This window comes from Athene noctua, chromosome 11 (assembly GCF_965140245.1).
Source record: "Athene noctua chromosome 11, bAthNoc1.hap1.1, whole genome shotgun sequence".
Lineage (NCBI taxonomy): Eukaryota > Metazoa > Chordata > Aves > Strigiformes > Strigidae > Athene > Athene noctua.
In genome coordinates, this window is record NC_134047.1 from 9,885,531 (window position 1) to 9,907,399 (window position 21,869).

Sequence of the window (21,869 nt, forward strand, 5' to 3'; positions counted from 1 at the left end):
AGCAGCTCTTTTGTGCCTTTGTTAGGGTAACACTGTATGCAGTTGGCACTCTCCATGGGCCATTCCTCTCCAGGCCACCCAAACTCCACTATAATTTTCCTTCATAAATCAAGTTTCTAGTCCCACTGTTAGTGTAGTTATACTCTGGCTTTCTCTAGATATCTCATGTCTTTTGAAGTAGAGGGCCTAAATATAATCTTGTATCAGACATGCACAAACTGGATTCTGTTTCTCGGACTTAGGAGGATAGTTTTAAATTCTGAATTGCTTTCTAGAGAACTTGCAGCTACTTTGAACTTTCTGGAACCTTCAAGTTTAGTAACTGAACTGCTCTCTCAGGCCTTGGTCCCACACTGTACATCCTTGCAGTCAAGCACAGGGTATCATCTGTAACTATCCCATAATGGTTTTGAAGCCATATTCTATCACTTCATCTGCATCATAGCTCCTCATTTTTAATGGAGAGAATGACATTCTTGCTCATACTGTTTCTTACTTCTTGACAAGCTCTGTCACAAAAGGATTCAGAATTCATTAAAAATAAGGATAAAGTTCTTACCAAACTGCATATTTGCAAGTAATGCCCATATTTGAAGGCAGCCTGAGGTAATCCTTCCCCCTTCCCAAAGATGCTTGAAAAGCTCACGTGTATTCAGTTGGGTTTTGCAGCACATCCACATTTAGTTTATTTCTTAAAAGAAAAACTAGGCCCACTCTTGGCTTTGTTTTCAACATCTGTAGCATGTACTTGCTGCTGCTTTGGAGAAGTTCTTCTAAGGTGTGCTCAGTTTCAGAAAGAATGTGAGGTGCTGAACAGTAACTAGAGACAACTTGTGCAATATATAAAGATCTTTCAGAACACAAACTTGTTGAACCATTTAAACTGTATTCCACTTTTGAAATGTTAACATTGTGTGTGTATATATATATATATTGAAAATAACAATCCTCAGTCAACCAAGACACAGAAGATACCTGCAGTCTAGATAAAAAAATCATTTCATATAAATACATTCATGGTTTTAAAAAAAAAAATCATCCAACCTGCTGACTGACTCAAGTGCAAGTAACTTTTTTCTTACATGTATTTAACTGTTGTGATGCCAACAGGCTGACTCAAGGCTATTTAATAGTGACCAATTTTAAACGTGGAAAAATTGGTAACATGGCTCCAGGACTGAGTCACTGAAAAAGTTGCTACTGATCTGGGAAGTATTTCCTGTTGTCATAAACCAACTGTATGTGTCTTAAAAAAGAAATAAAATTATTTTTTAGAAAAGCTATTTCCTTGCTCCTTTTAGTGACTGTTGTAGTTCCATGCACAACTAGATACAGTCAGCTTTATATGATAGATTTTCTTCTTCTCTTTCTCCTTCTTGGAAGATGAGCTGGCAGTGTTCTGGACTGGCCAGAGAAGGTTATGCATGGGGAAGTTTAAAGTTGGTCCCAAGGAGAGGGGACAGTTTAGTTAGTATAGAACCATAATTTATTTTAGCCAAAATCTGTTTGAACTGGAAAAAAGAAAAATACACATACATGCAATAATGGAAAAAATTGCCCTGAAATTGTAAGCTAGCATATTCAAGAGAAGCATTGTACAAAATCTTTTACTTTCTGTACAGTGACAATACCAAATAATTTTTCTTTTTAACCATCATATACACAACACAAATATTATGAATAGAAATCTATAAATACTTTAAAATGAATTTGTAATATATAGCAGTTGAGGGCCACAGCTGTACAAAATGTAAGCAACATATATAAAACGATTAAGAAAGTGCAAAGTAGAACAGTATCAAGAGCCTCCACTTTTTACAGCATTTATGGTTCAAGTGAAGAGCCAGTAGGGATGCAGGAGCTCAGTTACAATTCAAAAGAAGACACAGTACAGGATTCTGCACACAAAATGATGAACTATTACTAAATTATATCTTCCTACTTCTTCACATCTATGATTTCCAGTTAATAAGAGAACATTTTTATAATGAATTTCTGTAAAGAGTGATTTGTCCCTTTTTCACAAGTTCTGTAAAACAAAGATTCCCTGGTCACAAACTACTCTTCTGTAAGTAAAACAAGACTACATGGGGAAACTACTGTTGGTTTCTGGCTGCCTTGTTATGCTTACCATATTTAAAAAGGTGAACGGAAATACCTTTCCATAAAGTCAATACAGAAATTTAGACCCTGATCCTCTAAGTTACATACAGGTAACTTGTACCATTACTCACATGTATGTGAAAGTCTAGAGGATCAGTGCCTTAAAAACAAAACCACAACCACCCCTCAAAAAAAAAAAACGCCAAGCCCTGGAAAAAAACTCCTTTGAATTTCAAATCTGCTTAGAGACAACTGCCCATCAATTTCACTGTTGTCTGCCAGTTAAAGTGCAAGTTTTGCATTCTGCATCCAGGTGATTTCTCATCAGTACCTCCTGTAGCAGTGCAAGTCTTTGTTTTCTTTTATGCTGTCTGCCCTAGTGGAAAGCTCTGCTTGAATTAAAATACAGTGGCAAATAAAAACGTATTTGGTCTTTAGAAGTTGAAATAGTTAATTCAACTTGCTTAAATGAAATTTCAAATAACTTATTTTTAGAAAGCTTTTCGGTTCACCTTTATTTCAGTAAGTGTACTTTGTATTTTTTTTAGGCACTGTAAATATTCAAGATACTAACTGATGTGCAGAAGAATCCATCCATTCTCAAGCAGTGCATTATTAGTGATCTCTAGCAAATTCTTGACTAATGTTTTCAACTTGTTTTTTATTTTAAATGGACAAGGGTAGAATTTAAACTTTTTTTTTTTCTTCCCTCCCCTCACTAAGTATGACAGAAGAATCATCACAATTACATTAATTTTTCCTCTTTGAAATACAGGTCAGACTTCAGAATGAATTAAAGAGAAGTTACAAGCAGTCTGAATATGCTAGAGAAACAATAATAACAAAATAACCTATAGTCATACTGCTTCACATAATGTCTGTCTCAAAACTGGAGATGATCACATGAAACTCTATGAAGACCATCAGTGTCTAATCTTCTAATAATTAAGAATTTGAAGTTTAAGATATTCTCTGTTGTACTCGATAGAGATTATAGAAACATTCATCCATTTGTTATATTTTTCTGAACGTGTGATATCTACAGTGCACACAGACATCCAAAACTGAGCATGAGAAGGAACCATCTGCACAACTGTCTGGTCAACATAACTTATTTGCCTCCATACATTCTTTCGATGTCATTAAGGTAATGGTTTTTCAGTTCTTTCCTTTTCAGCTTGAACGCATCTGTTACTAACCCAGTCTCTGGGGTCCAGGGTTCAGGGCTTAACCGTACTTTGATGGGTATTTCAAACCTTTCTAATTTCACTGCAGGGACAAAAAGAAACAAAAGCATGACTATAATTACAGGTCCAAATGAAATACTAATTCATGCTACCTAGAACAGGGTGAGCACCCTGTAGCTTGTATAATATGGTGTCCTACTCAACGAAATAACCTTACAGAAGGGCCACAAGCAAATTTGATCTTGTACCAATGCTGGGTGCTGGTTAGTGTGTTTACAGCTTGTACTGGATGTGACAGTATAAAATCTAAAGCTTGCAACAAATGAGTGTTTAGCCTGAAGATCTGAGACTACTGTCACAAGAGGATACACTGAAATCTAGTTGTTTGTTTATTACAGGAATGTGGTAGTAATGAGATTAACTCAGACTAGCTGGATGTGCTTCAGATTTAAATTATAATGAAGTACTTCTACACTTTCATAGTTGAGTGATACTTTCCAAAATTCTTCCTCAGAGTTTGTTTAGAGTTCAAAATAAAGGGACTTCTCTGGGTTTTTTTGTTACAGTAGTCACTTATTTCCCCTTCATCTGGAAGCAGTGCCTTGGCACATGCACAGCCTCATTGCAACCAAAGCTGCTTCTGTTGCTGCCCAGGCAATAGGCCAAAGAGGGGTAAGCAAGGAAGGAGGCAGGTAACTGCTTCAGGGAGAAGGGCAGGGACATCAGGAACAGGGCAGGGAGCTGCTCTCTGTGTGTGTGTGATACTTGATGGACTTTGCTAGCAGCTCCTGCATATAGCTCCTGTAAAAGGATCCCCCACACAGAGACTTGTAGCAGAACATCGAGGACAACTTGTGGCAGCACAGCCTCTAGGCAGCAGCCAGCGTAGGACAGTTGGGATCTCTGCCTCTAAGTCTGTGTCCAGGAGCTCTTCGGGCTCTACAATACCAGTTTGAAGTTAGAATGTACTGTTTCACCTTATTTAGATACATGCCTGCTCATGATGAAGGTGCATTATGTTTCACTAAAAATAAGAATGATCTCTTTAAAACAGTTTTGGAAAAAAGTTTCAAATAAATTAGTTGTATCTCAATGGTAGATTACTATCCGGAAGTAGAAAGAATGTATAATCGAAGACTTTGAATAAACAAAGCTATACAGATAGCCTAGTTCATGATAGAAAAACATGAATTAAAATGTTTAAACCCAAGTCTGAGACCTACAGATTGATGTGTTGGGTTTTGTTTTGTTTTTGGTTTTTTTTTTTTTTAAAGACAAGACTTAATAGTGGCTTTCATTCTTCTTTTCTTGTTTTTGGAAGGCAGATTCACACCTCTAAAGTTGGTGTGGTGGTGCTTAGTGTGTGCTTAAGTCCAGATTTACTACTTCCTCGTATGAGCTACCAAGTGCTTTATAGACTTTTTTCCCCAGTTAGTTTTTGAACTTTTTGGCCCCATCAAGGATTGATGAAGCTTTTGATCATTCAGTTCCACAACAAGGAATAACAGGCCTTTAAGCCATTACAACCACAGGGATTGTGGTGGTTCAAAGCTGTAGGGGACAAAGTTGCATGGGAAAAAAAAGCTTTGAAATCTCTTGCTTAACTAGTTTTCTTACCAGCAAGTGTCATAGAACTTTCCTCCTAAACTGACAGCTCTTTTGGACCTTATTTGACCTGTATTAGACAAGTAACCTGTCTCCAGAATTTAGTTGAAAAAAAAATCTCAGATTTTTTTTAGAAAATGAAAAAAGAAGTAGTTAATATGGCCAAAAAGACATTGATTCCTGGGATAATAGGCAACAATTTGATGTCGTCTTTGCCCCTGACTGGAGTATTAAGTTTAGGCAGACACAGAGGCAACAGGAAGAAGGAAATGCAGTTCGTGGGAATAACTGAAAATTTTTGCTGGATAAGCACCGTGAGATTGGCTAGTAAAATATGCTGCTTTACTTACTCTTGTTTGCCACTTCTTTAATCTCTCGCAGTATTTCAGCTTCCATTGTAGGATTATTACAAATATCTACCCAGGTTCCACTGATGCCTTTCTGCTCAGCTAATGCCGTCAGCTTCTTCTGATTAGGAACCACAAAACTGATCACGTAAGACTGGTCACTACCATAGGATGGCAAAAAAGGAAAAAAGATCCAGTTGAGATTTCAATTCCAGGGCACAAACCGCTTATTTGATGTTAGATACACAGTTCCACGGTGCTTTCTGAACTGTACTTATTCCTCCCTACAGAATCCTCTTGTGCATTAGGTCTTCATAACTGATAACTTATCAAAGGTATTCCAAGTTGTTTTACAACGTTGGGTTTGATTGGTATCGTGCTTTGCTGTAATTTCACTAGTGCACATCTCAGTTTAGCTTCCCAGCTACATCCAGAGTTTAGCTACTTCTCCTCAGTTTCCCTTCATGTTGTGTGTTTAAGTTGAGGGGAGGGAGAGGAGAGACCTGGATTATTTCCAAAACTCACTGGAGAGCTTTGGATCAGGTGCAAAGTGTCCAGATTAACTTTTCTCTGGTATTCTGACAAAACACATGCTAAATATAATGATACCCCTTTGGGAAAGGGATGGGATGGAACCGGAGTGTATTAGGATAGGAGAAATGCAAACAGAAAGATGTAGGTAATTACTTCAGGTTTTAGGGAATCTGGGCACCTGTGCTACTTCAGAGAAGTTGTTTGTAACTTGCACTCTGGTAGGGGGGTTTGTTCAACGGAAGCCATGGAAAACTACAGTGTATCATCAGAGAAGTGGGTCAGAGACCATATTTTATGTTTACTCTAAACGGAGTTTCTAAATTAATACCACTCTTACCTTTTGGCATAAGCACAGATATTGTCAATCAATGGACAGTTCTTCAGTGCGGCCTCTACTTTGCCCAGAGATACGTATTCTCCTGCTTGTAGCTTTACCAAGTCTTTCTTACGATCTAGGAGTTGAGGGGGAAGGAAAAAAACCCAACTTGTTCCATTTAAACTTTTGCATTTCCACAGACTCACTTGCAAAGCCACTATATATGTATTTTGTGCAATGCTATGCAAGATTCTTAATAAACATGAATGAAAGCATCTTATTAGAATTTTAAAGCCACTAATAGCATGTACATATTTTGCCAACTTTATAAAGACTTCTGTAAAAAACTTTATATACCACTACACTTCTTGTCACACAACAGTGATAATGTCACAGGAAACTGCATCACTTCCAAAAATTTCCTACGCAGCTGTGAGGACTTTTGGAAATGTGTTTTACATGGTGATTCTGCAGGCAGGAAATCTTAAGTAGATTAGCCCTGGCAAAGCCAACAGGATTAACAGCATGCTTATTATGTTTAGACTAGATTTTAAAATATATTAAGATATCAAAAACTGAGGCCAACCTATGATCTGCAGACATCCATCTGGATGAAATTCCCCTATATCTCCTGTACAGAACCATCTCTGACCATTCTCATCAATGGAGAACTCTTCTGTTGTTTTCTCTTCATTTTTAAAATATCCCATTGAGACATTAGGTCCACCGATTATAATTTCTCCTCTAGGATTAGGCTTGTCTTTATTAGTATAGCCCCCTGAAAAAGAAAAACCCCACACAATTATTTTTAACTTCTATATTCTGCTGCCAAGAAAATATTTTGAAACTTCAGCTTGAAGTTAATCCACACAAACTGACTACCACCACAAAAGATCAAGAACAATTACTTCATGTGCTACATCTAGCTAAGCAGATAGGCAAAGAAACCAGCTACACAGTGGTTAAATTAGTTACTTGGAAATCAAAGCATTTAACACTCTCACCTTCTTGCCAGTCTCTCAATTTTATTTCACAACAAATAAGAGGAGCTCCAACTCTGCCAGTGCTGTAATCAGCAACTTAGGGAAAGAACAAGGAAGAATACAAAGACTTTTGTCATTTGAAATACAAACTCAAACCATAAATAAGTAGTAGTTTATCTCTAGTTAATTTGTGGCAGTTAAGAACCACAGCTATTTTGACTTTACAAAAAACCCACCAAACCCTCATATCTATATCTATAGATATCTATATATATATATCTTAAATTACATATTTCCAGAAGCATTTTAACTACCTTCTGTAATTGTTCCAGCTCCACATGTTTCTGTTAGTCCATAGCCTTGACCAACAGGACAGCAAAAACAGATGTTCATAAATCTTTGTGTCTGAGGTGAGAGTGGTGCTCCTCCAGAAAGCATCATACGGACATTCCCTCCCAGTAGTGCCTTTACTTTTTTAAACAGTAGTCTTGAAAGAAGGAAAAAAGCATTAAAAATAATTTGCTCAGCTCACTTTTATAAAAAGAAAAAGACACAAACCACCTTCTTCCTCCCTGTCTGGAACATCTTTAACTTACTCATGCACAGATTTTAGTGGACAGATGGGATAATCAAAAAGTTATCTCTTGTGTAACATTGGAAGATGGCAGAATTCCTGTAACGTAACTAAACAAACATTTCAATTTTATTACTTAAAAAAAAGCAATCCAAGGAAAACTAAGTAGTCATCTGTTTTGAAGGTTAGTCATTCCTACCATTAAACACCTTATCCACTTCCAGTAAGAACTTGGATTATTTCAGTTAGTCATTAGATGATATTTGCATATTGGATAAGAATTGTCTGATGTGAGATAGCTTAGATGGTTATCCTTTTAGACTGTCTTAACAGATCACAAGGAAAAAGGTACACTTGGACTGTGAATTATACTTACACATTACACAGAGGTGCATCATATCCCCTCTTGATTTGTTCCAATTTGTAGTCATAGCCTATCTTGAACAGAGTTCTCTGAATATAGTTCATCTCTTGAACTTTACTCATGACATTTTTATAAATTCTGTCCATTATTTCCTACAGAGTGTTAAAAAAAGCAAGGAAAATTACCACAGAGAATAGACTAGCATGTGTAAATTAAATTCCATGTTAGTAATAAAATAAAATCCCCTATTATTCTTCCTTTGAAATGGATAAAGTAAGAATAAAAATGTCTGCATCACTGGTTAGGCAATGCTTAACTGTAATGCTTTTAATATGTGATCAATTAGTCAATTTATAGACCATCACAGCTTGGAATGAAGTATTGAAAATGCAGGAGAAAATGACAGCCTTTACTTTTCTCCATTCACTTTTTCCTCCTCACACCAGTATCACTAGAGGGAAAGAACCCTCATGCTGTAGTATATACCTTATATTAGAAAACTTGCCTTGAATTAGGCAGACAGGTAAGTCAAGGGGCAAGCAATTGAGTACCCACTGCGGGTCTTCAGGCATACTGCAGTAATTCACAGTGCCCCTTGCGCTTCTACAAATGGCTTTCTAAACCTCAGATTTGCTTTTAAAATACTTTCTACCCTCATTCTGAAGATATCTTCTCTATCAACCACAGCTACAAATCTTGGGTAACACACCATACTGTAATAAAACTTGCTATAGTATATTGCTTACATCATTACATTATACCTTAACCTGTACTTAAAATGTGACAAACTGATTTAAAATATTTTGAATTCAGGTTTAGCTAAATTTCTTTGTTAAAGGTTGGTATATGCCATGCAAGATTTATCGTGCTTAGGAGTCCTGATGCTGTACTTTATCCACAGCAATTGGCAAGCACAAGGGAATGAACTGAGAGATTTCATTTCACCAACAGGAGTTACAGTCTCCTGATCATTTTTTCTTACAAGAATTTTTCTTACAAGCATGGCTTGCTTACCCTAGAAACAGCAAGACAGACTTAACCTCAGTGTCACCTTGGGGACAAGTAGCTGAGATTGAGCAGCCCAACAACATGGCAGCACAGCTTAATTTGGTAAATTCTGTAACTCCTCTAACGCCCATATCCTTACAGTGTCCATCTTAGCCAAAGCCACCCTGCTTTCTCCCTATGCAAAAAGGAGTTTCAGGCTGTGAATATCAAAGACTTTCTGTATCCTATTCTTGTCAGTAGCCCAGTAAAACATCACTTGTAACTATTAAAACACATTTACAGTTTTGGATCAGAAAGGGTCTTGGCTTTAGCATGTATTCTTGTGCTCATCTGCAGCTTCAGTATTCTGTTCCAGCCATAACAACTGGAATTTCTATATTCTGCTTTTTTCCTACTAGTGACAGTTACTTAGAGATGTAGAGAAAAAAAATGTCAGTAAGTAGATTTTTCTAGCATGAACAAGATAGAAAGCATCATTTTTTGCTAAATAAAATTTGCTTCTGCATACTTACAGGTACAGCTGCCATCAGTGTAGGCTTCAGTACAGAACAGTCTCCTTTGCTTCCCTTCTTAATTTTACTTGACTGTAATAAGGAAAAAACATCAATTTATGAAGCTGAAAACCAAGAAGCTCTTTAGAAAAGGACTAAAAACTGAAGCTATATTAGCATGTAATTTGCTTATATCTCTTTCCCTGTCCCTCAAAAAACATGTCCTGAGTAATTTTTTTTTCCTCAATTGTGATTGGAAAAAATAATGATTAACAGTAATGCTAAATGTTTTACAATCCCAACCTGGTTGAGTCCACTTTGTGTATCTTTTACTTCCTCCCTCTAGTACTTGCTTTCTCCTCCATCTTCCTCTGGGAGGTTTTTTTGCCAGATGGAATCTCTATACCAGCAAAATCTACAGAAACATTCTTCTCCAGCTTAATCTGCTCTTATTTATCTTAACTCTTAAATGGAAAAAAGGCAAAGGGCTAAATAGAAGATCTACACTAACTGGATAAAGAACTGATAAAGTGAGACCAAAAACTTAAAACCACTTTAAACAGTCTTACATTCAGTTAATCTGTTAATAGCTGTTCTCATCCTGATGTCCAGTGCTATATGCATTTATCAGGTTTTGTTTTAATTTCTTAAGTATCATAGAAGTAAAGGTTTTACTAAAATTCATATGATATGATCCACTGCTACAGTTCACCAGACACGTTACTTTACATCATTTTATGAAAAATAATTACATTCCTGAAGTGTGCCATACACATCAGCATTTCTTTAATGAAAGAGGATAGCTGAGCAAGAAGAATGCAGACTGGAAAAGCAAATTTAAGTTTCCCTCTCCCCCCTCACCTGATCTGATAGTGTGAGTGGAGAGGAATAGCCAATCCTGCAGCCGTAAGTGATGCAAGAAATTTCTGCTGTCAATTCCAATACATGGGCCAGAGGCAAATAACCAATGTAAGTATCCTTGGGTCTAGGAAAGGAAAGGATTATCTAATTAACAATGATGCACAAGTGGACTGAAAATACTGTTTAACAGTTTTATTGTGTGCTTAGTTACTACTTCTTGAAAGACTTGGATCACAAGTGAGGCTTATTCTTCTGCATGCAAGAAGGGAGCAATTTCAAACCACAGTTTATAAACAAAGTGGGGAAAATCCTACCTTACTGAAATCAGTATGAATTACAGGATTTTCCTTGTTTTCTAGGTAACTCAAAGATTCCTTAGTGCTCCACTATTTTCTCTTCCTGTGAGAGATTTCATCCCAGGTATGAAATTAAGGATGAAATCAAGGATGAAATCACTATATTTTAAAATAATCACCAATGATTTACAAATCCTTAATAGTCATCACAGTATCTCCTTCTGAAATATATTAGTAGAAAGAACTGGTCACTGAAGTACTGAGGCTTATTTCAGGAAATAATTTCTTGGAGATTTCTCAGCAAGAAATTTAGAGCTGTGACTTAACAGAAGCTTTCAGCATCAGTCAGAATTGGGTTTATATCCTATCACAAAAGGAGTTTAGCAACGTAGCTTATTTCAGCTATTAAACCCTTCCTGAATGCAGTGATAAACAAGCATTCGTGAAAAATTTCCTCAAAATATTAGTGTGAGGGAGTTTGCAGTTGGCTTTACTATTGTCAGCGCACCATTTATTTCTTTTCTGCTCATTTTAGTGAAGTATAATTAATCAGGTTCTGTAGCTTGTGCATTATCCGTCCATGGTGTCCCTAGATCAATGGACATGGTAGGTTCTGACCTACTTCCTAAAGTGATTCTAGCTGCCTGAAAACATAAAAAAAAATGTCCCAAGTTTGACTAGATGAGGAATCTCCTTATCTGGTGGCATCTTCTGATGCATAAGATAGATTTTGCACTATCACAGACCTAAAGCAAAGTGTGGAAACAGTATGCAAGGCAAGAGCTAGAAGGGAACCCTTTTCAAACAGCAGGGTAAATTCACAAACACAAGACAGATTTCTTAAAGATTAGGGGGCTCACAATAAAAGGAAGACATTTGGCAACACCTGACGCCAGCAACAGACTTTCTATAAAGTTGCGTACTGTTTTATCTCTCTGTACACATGAAAATAAGTGTTTCTTACCCCAGTCCAGGTATTCTCTCGCACTGTCCTGTCATTCCAGCTATTAAGTTTTTATGCATCATCATCACTCCTTTAGGTCTCCCAGTAGAGCCACTGGTGTACATTACTAAAGCCAAGTCTGTAGGAACAGGTCTGCTTGGCAGAATGCTTGCTACAAAATGCAGGAGAAAAACGGTTATTAATTCTTATCTATTTCTAAATTGTTATTTCTGTAATTAACCAGTGTGAAGCAGGTGCTTCAGCAAAGGTAAAGCACAGTGTGCTGCTAAGGGGTCAGTGGCGGATGCAGATGAAGAGAGGGGTGATCTGTTTTTAAGAGGAAGTGAGAGAAGGCAGGTTTTGAAAGGAATGACAAGTACTTGGGCATCTACTCAATCTAGGTGACACTTTTGCCATTATGTTTTATAGCTGACCGACAGTTCCGTAGAATAAGCCTTCTGAAGACTAAGTAAACATGTCAAGGGCAGTGAAGGAGAGAAATACAGTACTGGAGAGAAACAACAGGTTGAGAAAAAGAAAAACAAAAAGAAAACAACATCCCCAAAAGCTGCAAGTTAGCTTTTCTGTCAAACACTTTTTCCAAAGCCAAGGCTGTAGAGCTAAGACTTTTTTTTTTTTTTAAATAAACCTTCCTCAGGTAAGTTGCTAGTTAGTGGAAAAGCTTACAAAACTTGACTTTTGATTTTTGTTTTAATCCCTTGTCATTTATTCTTAGGATGAAAATTATTAGCTTCCATGGCTTTCACAGCTAGAGAGACAGCAGAAGTGTCTGCAAGGGAAGCAGCATTTTTAGGGGAAAAAAACCCCACAAAACAACACTCCTCAAGGTAACTGCTGGTTTGTATCCGTACCTTAAACTGATCAAAGATAAGCAGATGTAATGAATATCTGCTTCACTGGGAAAAGCTCCTTTGCCAGCTTATCTCCACTTTTATTCAAGAGAGAGGAGATCTGGCTAAGCACTAACTATTGATTTAAGGAAAAGATATGATCAAGGTTGGTTTTTCCTTTCTTAAAGTGGATGTTCACACTCACTCCTAGCTGTCCAATGTAGCAAGGGACATAATGGTTATTCCTCTAACCCAAGGTGCTTTTTAGCTACAGATTGGTTAAAAAAAAAAAAAAAAAAAAAAGACATTTCCAAGCCAACAAGCAAAAAAAAAAAAGCCTCAAGTGCTTTCTCCTCTTTTCTTAGGAAAAATAGTGAAAATATGATGAATAAAAGGTAAGAGTAGCAGAAAATGGAATACTGCACCAGATTCTATTTCACTTCCAAAAACAAAAGGTGGAGTCTCAAAATTAAATTATTCTGGTTATAATTTAGACGTTAAAAATAAAGTTTTATCCTGAAATACCTGATGTTTCAACAAAGGTGCAAGCCAAGAAAGAGATATCAAACAAATTTTCCATTTATTTAAAGGATGCCAGAAGATGAACTGGCAATCTGCCACTGCCTTTGTGTTAGAGACTTGCATGGGTGGTTTTTTTTCTGCTATGCATCCCTCTTAACCTAGGTCTGATTTCACTGTTAACACTACTTGATTAGTTCTTTGTGAAGTGATTCACTTACAGTTTTCTGGTTTGGCTCCCAACTCTTCTACCGACTGCATACTATGAATCTCCATGTTTTCAGGGTATTCCGATTTATTTATAGTCTTCTTGTCCACATAAATGATATGTTTAAGACAGGAGACCTGTGGCAGTGCAGTCTATAAAAGAGATGTGAAATTTTTAGCACTGCACTGTGAAGTTATTATAGGCTTGCTTGTAAGCACACAAAGCTCGTACCAAATTACCTTAAGTTTGCTCTCAAGAAGTTCTACACTAGTGACCAGATACGATGCTCCACACTCATTGAGACCATATGTTACTGCCTCTTCACCCAAGGTGGCATACAACGTAACAACTGTTACAGTAAGGAGAGGGAGAACACGAAAGAAATGTTAAAGTAATACTAAATGCAAAAGCTCTTGCTTTAGCTCACCGGAAAGAATTGCGGGAGGAGCTTGGGGGGGGTGAGGGGTGGTGTGAAGGGGAGGGAGGGGAATAAAATTAGCTCAATGGGGAACTTTCTAATTCAGAAACAAAACAGCTTTTGATTTTTCCACATCTGAATTTTATGCCGCAAGAAACCTCTGGAACGAGGAGGACAGTTGTATAGGAAGCGTTTCTTTACTGAGAGGGTGGTCAAACACTGGAACAGGCTTCCTAGAGGGGTGGTCAATGCCCCAAGCCTGTCACTGTTTAAGAGGCATTTGGACAATGCCCTTAAAAGCATGCTTTAACTTTTGGTCAGCCTTGAGTTGGTCAGGTAGTTGGACTAGAGTGTAGGTCCCTTCCAACTGAGGCTATTTTATTCTATAGAAGAAAAATCATCAAACAAAGAGATCCATCAAAACCCCAACAATAATGCAGGAAGCAATTGCAGAGTAAGCAGCTGAGAACATGTGTTCTGCCCCCAAGCTCTTTGCACCCAGAACTCAGGGGAGAGGTGATGCGCTCAACGTCGCAGGGCGCCAGTCATGGCTTAAAGCTATGCACTTCTACAAGCAGCTCTTCCAGCAGTGTCAGCTACTTTGCTTGCTCCCGTGAAATTATTGATGCGGGCAAGGCAGAATATCAGACTAAGGAATCAGACTGTTTTTATGTTGCTAAATTATTTTTAACCCTAACTGGCTACAGTAATGCCATTAGGTGCCTCAGACACCAAGGAGTTCACCTCTTCCCATCATCTGTTAATAGCATTGTCTGTTATCTCAGACTTTAACCTCCAAAGACCACTGAAGGAATTTAATATTCCTGCGAAATATGAGATAAAAAGAGAGTCATGTTATATAGCTGATTCTTCCTGCCTCTTAAAGCATGAGGATCAAGACCCAATTAACTATCCTCTTCTACTTCAGTAGCAATGTCAGCTCTTCCTAATTGACGTTTAGCAGCCCCTCTGTATACTCTGCTGCATGACCTTCTCCTCACACAGTCAGCTACTACTAATACTGGAAGAAGGAGAAGCAGCCTAGTGCAAGCAAAAACATAAGGCAGCAACAAAAATAAGCTACGGGTCATAGTGTGTTGTATGCAGACTGGGCATGTGAGTGCATAGTAACCTTTGCCACTTCACCAAGAAGTCTGTATGTGTTGAGAGACGAGAGATTTTTGACAGCTTAAAGTAAGAACAAACCCATGTACTTAATTGTAATGAACCTGAGCAGCTTAAAAATGTCACCAAGAACCCCTCAGACTAGCATATGATTTTGATTAACATTCTTCTCTCCTCTAATAATCATTTCATGTTTCAGATGCATAAATCATGGTACAGACAGAAATACTACAAAAACATTCCACATTTTGGGGAAACACAACTACTGACTTCTTCAGAGTTTTAAAAAAAACCAAAACCAGAATAGTAACTATACATCTAGAACATTACTACAATAGAATCAGAAGAAAGTCTCATAAGTACAAGCAAGTTAATTTTAGGGATCTGTGCAACGCACAGAATAGACTGGAAATTTCTAGGAATCAGACCATTGGCAGAGTAAGTTTATGAAATTCTTACACCATCAATTACAGGATTGGCAGATTCAAAATACTTAACAGCTAAATCAGGGCTGAGAAATGGTTCTGAAATTCATTAGAAGTACACAAGTTCAGTGCTTACGAGGAAAGTTGTACTTGAAGCAGGTTAGAGCTACAATCATCCATTCTGCTCGGGTCTCGCAGAATATGACAACAGTACTCTTTGGGGTTAGTCCCAGGGCAGTCAGTCCATTCCCCAAGCGACTCATTTTCTCATTTACTTCTTCATAGGATAACCATCTGTAAGTTCCTAAAATTAACTGGTGAGGAGAAAAAAAAAATTACGATGACAAGAAGCTGCTGGTACAGCTCTACAAGCTTATGTGAGTTGCTGCATAATACCATAAGCACACACACACTGCCATTCATTAAAATAAAAAAATCTGTTTTCACTTTTCTTGAGGTAGAATAAATAGAGCATCCTGTATTGTGTTATGCTTTAGCTACTATAAAATGGATGTTTTATATAATAAGATGATGATTAAGGAGACCTCCATTATTGAGGCAAGATGGAAAGCAGCTCAAGACCAAATCAGAATTAAGTACAAAATTGTAAGTTTTACCTTTTTGAACACTTTTCCATTTGGTTGCATTTCATTTTCCTCACTCAGTATTTCTCTGGTCCCAAGACAGTCCTTCTTCCCAAACTTTGTTAAAGCATGTTCAAACAGCTTGTCCAATGTGTCTGCTCCAGGAATGTTTATGTTTGCTAGCGAGTCAAGATGAGTGACAGAACGGTAGGGGCTTCCAGGTTTGTCCGAGATGGGTTTAGCTTTTAAACGTTTTGCCATAGCCTTTTTCTTCTTAGCATTGGTAAGAAAATACCATGGAATAAATACAAGCATACTGTACACAGATATTAACAAGTACACAGGCAGCAAGAGAATGGCACATACTTCTAGCCTAAGTTTCATTGCAGGTATTTAAAAAAAAAAATCTCTTATTGTGTTCTGAAGCAGGCAAGAGCAAAGCAGCAGTGCAGTTTTGTGTAGGAAGAAGCAACAGTAAGTGAAGCTTAGGTAGTTCTGTTTCAGAGCTGCTGCTAAAACTATAGTAACCTTTGAGAGCCAACAGTGGACACCTGTGGGTGAAGACCAGAGCCAAGCAGAGAGCAGGAAAAAAAAAGAAAAAAAGAATTAAATCAGTAATATTACAGTCAGTCCATTAGTTTTAGTCCTTCTAAGAATTCACTTCAAATGCATCAAGACAAAGGAGACTGAAATAACTGAGTAAAGAGGTACGTACACTGCATGATACAGCAGCGTACTGCTCTGAAGATGAAAGAGGATGGGTCTTTTCCATAGTTGTTTGTTGCATCCACAAATATTTACTTTTCAAAGACTTTTCCCCACTATCTCTGTTTGAAATAGTTCAGGGCTGTTGAGATGAAGTCTGTCCTTCACATCATAATATTGTCTTTAAGCTACTTGAGTAATGCTACAATTGTGTAATTATGAGAAAGGTCAACAGTTGTTTTCCCCCTAAATATTTGTACTACACAGAAAAGTTACAGATTTTTTTTTTTTACTGCTTTTCAGAATTTATCAACTTACATTTAGATTAAAATGTATCTTGATACTGAGTCCTCAAAAGTCTACATGCTGTACTCTAAAAACTACATAATATTCCAAAACTACTTTATTAACTTCACCTCAGCAATTCAACTTTTAATCTATTATTTTTCAACTATGAATATCAGACCCTTGGAAAGGGATTATACAAATCTGTTTTTCCCCCTCTAAAATCTACTTCAATATATGCATTTCAGAACTCCAGGTATGGAAAATGGAACCCAATTTGACCAATTTAATCCAATTTAAAATAAAACCCAATTTGGCAAAATTTTGTCTGCATGTCAAATCTTTCCTCATTAAGGAGAACTGGGCCTGAATAAAGACCAAAGGTGAGTGAGAGAAAAACAGAAGCATCACAGCAAACCACAGTTGTGGCTAGCCCACTGATCTGTAACCAGTCTGCACTGGCACATAAAAGATACAGGTTCTTATCTTCATCTGCGTGACATGCAAACACAGCATGCAAACACGTCATGAGTGATGCACACAGCAGGAAAAATAAAGGCAAAAGGTGCACTAACAAAAAAGAGCAGTACCTCAGACACACAGGGGAGCGAGTAACACTGACTAGCTTACTGCAAAGCCCCGTCTTTCATGGACAGAATCTGATAAACAGAATGGATGAGAATAGGGAAATTTTCAGGGCTCCATCAAGAATTAAAAGAACATGGGCACACTTCAAAATGTACCTTTATTAACGTATTTGCCACCCTCAGGTGATAAGGGAGGCTACAATGAACATTTCAGGTTAAACAAGACAACTGCTACCAACAGCAGAACAGAAATCTGTTAATAGACTGTTGGGGTTTTTAATAAGTATTTCAACATCTGCAGTTGCGTTGTAGCCAGCATCAATAGCATCTAATGTAATTAAGAGATCTGCAGATACTGAAAATAACATGATAACTTTTTTAAAAATTAAATCTATGGAATAAAATTACTATTGAATGACTTGTTCAGAAAAAGGAGTATTCTGCATATTTCTTTTTATAAAGTGAATGCTACATTCTTTTCAGAACTAGTTAACCTCATCATCAACTGCTCAGCAGTCAAACCTCAGCAGAAGAAGATATAATTTTACTTCCCAAAGCTCCAGTTCTCTAAAATGAAGGTTTACTGGTTTATACTACAAATCTTGTATCTTTTCATTCAAATTAATTCAGTGCTCCAAAAGCAGCAGTTGAGCTTGCATTTGAAACAGAAGCCAGCCACAGTGCTAAGACTACAGTAAGCAAACTCCAGTGCAGGCCCACGATTAGACACAGTGCTACATGCTAAAACAGACCCCATGGAAAGCTCTCACTGCTCTTCACCTTCCAACAATGACTTGGATAAAAAGCAGACTTGTTGGACTAATGCAAACAATTTAATACAATAAGACAGTACTATAGCTTTTATTCAGGCTGAGTAGTAGCTTTTTCAGAAGTAGTTCTACCAGTAAAAAAGTGCTCGCTCATAATCAAGAACTGACTAATTTAGAAAGCAAGGAGAGGTTTGGGCTCTCATTTACTTAAACTCTTTAGCCAATGTTCTGGACTGACCACTACTATAAAAAAACATTAACTTTTATAAATTATACTTATTTAGCATCTTGTATAATACTGAACACCCACAAAATTTTCAGAGTATTTTCTGTGGACATGTTATTACAACAGATACAAAGAACTGAAGATCAGATTTCATTTTCACACATTGATTTGCTTACTACTTTCTAATTAACTCTGTATTGACTAATGGTATCTATTAATACATACCCATTGCAATTATATCATCTTTCCACTGTTATTTTCCACTTTCTTATTGCATCTGGACAATAGTGAATTGAACTGAAGTCTCTGGGGTAAGAGCTGTCCCTTTTTGTACCATATCTAAAATGATGGGGACCTGCTCCTCTTGTCATCTAAGCACTGATGAGATGTGAATGCCACAGTGAATTATAACAGTACTGTCATGATTTAAACAGGTATTTCACAATATTCAATTCACATTTTTTATTGATTATCAATACTGTCTTTAAAACTGAACTAGGTTGCAGAATGGATTGTAAGGCTATGTGTGAAAAGAGGACTGTTTGAAAAATTGCATCCTACTGATGTCATCTAATAATCCTTTCTGCATGTATGAAATGTGCGTTTTATACGTGAGATGATCTTCAAGCTGACTAAGCAACAAAACTCAATTCAGTGTTGAACACTAACTTATAAAGTCTATTGGAACAATTTTCAAACATGCTAACAAACCTCATCAGAATGTTCAAAATACTGCCTGAAATAATAAAGTAATGATAAAAAGGTCTTAATGGGAAAGAATGTTTGTTTTGTCCTAAAACTGGCACCCATTTGACTTTTAAAGTGCATGTGTACACTTCAAACACTTGCAACCAGTTATCCTATTGTTCACATTAGCAAAAGTTAAAGGTTGCATTTTTCATTTTGAAATTTCATATTTGTTTGAAATACTGTAAAGTGTTCATAGAAACAGATAACTTAGCTAATTTGTACACATTTGTGGCAATTTAAAATGTTTCTATCTTGACAAAAATCAGTTGTAATTCTTCATAGACATCTGTTGGCAATTCAGTCCCAACAAGACAAACTCAGCCTTTTTCTCTGACCATATTCATATAAAAAGTCACACACACACACAGAGGTATACTTACAAGCTTATCTGACAGCAATGACTGAGGTTTTCTTCAGTATCAATTAAATCTATATTAAGACAGAAAAAAAGAAAGTATTAGAGGCTGGATTTTTTTTTCCTTGCAGAAAGGAGGAGTTTTTAGACCTTCTACCTTAATGTTCCTGAAGAACAGCCTATGAACTTAGACAAAGGTGGCACACAGTACCCATACAAGAGGAGAGCAATTATATTATTGGAAACGAGTAAGCCTGAAAATTCCAGTGTACAGATGAAGATGAAGCTACCCAAAAGGAGTTTAATTTTTATGGAACACGCATACCTTCCCCCCCTTTAAACATGTTCTGAATAAAGCTATGATCAGAAGCTTAATTTAATTAAAAAACAAAACAAAAGGCAAGAAAGTGAGTTTCAGAATCCATATGGTTCTGTTTCGAGTCAGAAGCAACACTGTTAATCATTCTTGATGGATGAGTGTCAGTAAAAACCTTAACTCAGGACTACCCATAGCATATACTGCCCAAAAGAGTCATAAGGAACATGAAGTCGAGTTTGGGTACTGAGGTAAGAGGAGAGCTTACAGAACAAAAGCATGGTTGTGTAGGCAGTGAGGCTTCACTGGTCCAATGACTAGCGGAAAAAAAATGCATATATGTAACTATGCAGATGTCACTTCAAAAAGTCTACTGCATAACTGTTCCCTTGGACTACTTGGTTTTATATACAGAAAGCTTTAAACTGATGTTTAACCTAGTCATATTTTATTAACCTTCCCTGTATGTCTAAAACTTCAATCAAGCTACCAGTTTTTATGGACTGAAACTGTGTTAAACATCCCTTACAAAATTCTCCTACAAACATTTTCTCTTGAAATACAAAATAAATAAGAGGTGCAATAATGTTTTTAGTGTTAGTGACACTTGCATGTGGCTGTTCTGATCCGTAACAGGACCATCCCAAACTCATGCCAAATAAATATTTATCATATTTTAAATACAATGCATAACAGACTGACATACTGAACTTGCAAAAGTACCTCCATACCAATTCCATTTGGTTAGAAGCCAAACCTAGCTATTCAAATTACATCTTATGCCTTCAATCTCTTATTTAATTAGACTTTTAAGAGAAAGGATGAGGTGCGGTGTTCACACTGATGCACCATCAAGGAGACCTTCAAGGCAAGCCAAGTACATATTGCTAAAGTACAGCAGTTCTGTTCTCAGTAAACTTCCTCTTTCTTCATGAGAAAAAGTGGCACTCATATTAAAACGTTCATTGTATCAAAATAAAACCGTTATGTAATACTAGAATATGTAATATTTTATATTTACAAAGTTAATTATTTCTCTTAATTGTGCAATGTAACAAGCCTACTCAAGACATTTATCTATTTTGGAAACGGCAGAGCTTCCAGTTCTTGATGTAGGAAAAGCATGCTCCCAGCAACAGCAATCAGTGTGTGTCAGGCCTGACTACAGTCTAAAAAAAAAACCCAAACCAAACAAAAATAGATGTAGTTTCTCTCCCAGCAAGCTGTGTTTCCAGCACCTCCGAAGGCTTTTCCTCAGGTGAATAAGCTTCTAGCAATTTTGAAATGGTAACTCTCCGGACTAGACATCATTTATCACTTGCAATGCTATATTATAGTGGTTGTGTTAGAAACCTCACTCATGAGGTAATATTTTCCTTATTACTATTATATGATGGGTGTTTACAAAAATTCTATAGTCCAAGATTACTGTAGAAAACAAATAACTGACGCAAATGCTCATACAAGCACTCACACTGTATTTATGGATCAGCACAGATGGAAGAGATATTCTTTGAGTATAATCTGACACTGATATCCTCAATTAAAAGCTTCGGAGACAGATCATATGTAATGCTCTATTCATGTCCTGCAGCCAGAGCCACAGAAAAAAGTTTGAAATTGGAGCACAGGTTCTAAAACAGAAGAGACACCCCTCTCTTCATAATTTTTCATGACTTTAAGTGAAAATCAAAGAAACTACTGGCAATTTTTCTTTTTTTTTTTTTTAGTATAGAAAAATAGCTTTTAAATAGCCTCAAAAGCTTACGGGACTAAGTAAGAGCAAAAGCATGCGTGGGGAACAGGGAGAAGGTTTATACCTCTGGAAGTGACTATTCACAGAGGAGAAAATTCCCTGATCTTCTCTGCATTTAACTATTCAAACAGAATCAACTTATCCAGCATTTGCACACACTGTTGGAATTTCTAAGTGTAACTCAAAACCTAAAGAATTACCTGTAGCTAGAAATTTTATCCTATGCAGTTTAATTTTAATAAGGAAGCAAATTATCTTTGCTAGGAGAGACTTTAATTAGCCCAAGCCCAAAACACTGTAAAGGTTTAATATTGAAAGTATATGAATAATAGTGTTTATTGTCCTTCCTCTTGTGGTAAAAAGCTTGCCAAGACCCA

At 36.9% G+C, this 21,869-nt stretch overlaps 1 protein-coding gene across 3 annotated transcripts in view; it reads right to left on the reverse strand.

The window, feature by feature from the left end:
* Nucleotides 1–866: 866 nt before the first annotated feature.
* The window catches only part of ACSL4 (acyl-CoA synthetase long chain family member 4), a 38,933-nt gene continuing 17,930 nt past the window's right edge, over nt 867–21,869 (reverse strand). Inside the window, exons 2-17 of one of the 3 annotated variants that reach the window (XM_074915264.1) lie at nt 19,446–19,494; nt 17,323–17,391; nt 15,776–16,293; nt 15,295–15,472; nt 13,430–13,539; nt 13,204–13,342; nt 11,634–11,784; nt 10,374–10,497; nt 9,534–9,605; nt 8,026–8,165; nt 7,390–7,562; nt 7,097–7,171; nt 6,679–6,870; nt 6,114–6,228; nt 5,246–5,403; nt 867–3,372 (exon numbers count right to left, since the gene is read on the reverse strand). In XM_074915264.1, coding sequence (XP_074771365.1) covers nt 3,215–3,372; nt 5,246–5,403; nt 6,114–6,228; nt 6,679–6,870; nt 7,097–7,171; nt 7,390–7,562; nt 8,026–8,165; nt 9,534–9,605; nt 10,374–10,497; nt 11,634–11,784; nt 13,204–13,342; nt 13,430–13,539; nt 15,295–15,472; nt 15,776–16,126 — 2,136 coding nt within the window. In that variant the 5' untranslated portion in view covers nt 16,127–16,293; nt 17,323–17,391; nt 19,446–19,494 and the 3' untranslated portion in view covers nt 867–3,214. The remainder of the gene's footprint in view (nt 3,373–5,245; nt 5,404–6,113; nt 6,229–6,678; nt 6,871–7,096; nt 7,172–7,389; nt 7,563–8,025; nt 8,166–9,533; nt 9,606–10,373; nt 10,498–11,633; nt 11,785–13,203; nt 13,343–13,429; nt 13,540–15,294; nt 15,473–15,775; nt 16,294–17,322; nt 17,392–19,445; nt 19,495–21,869) is intronic. The other 2 variants (XM_074915265.1, XM_074915263.1) reach the window with 2 other exon arrangements.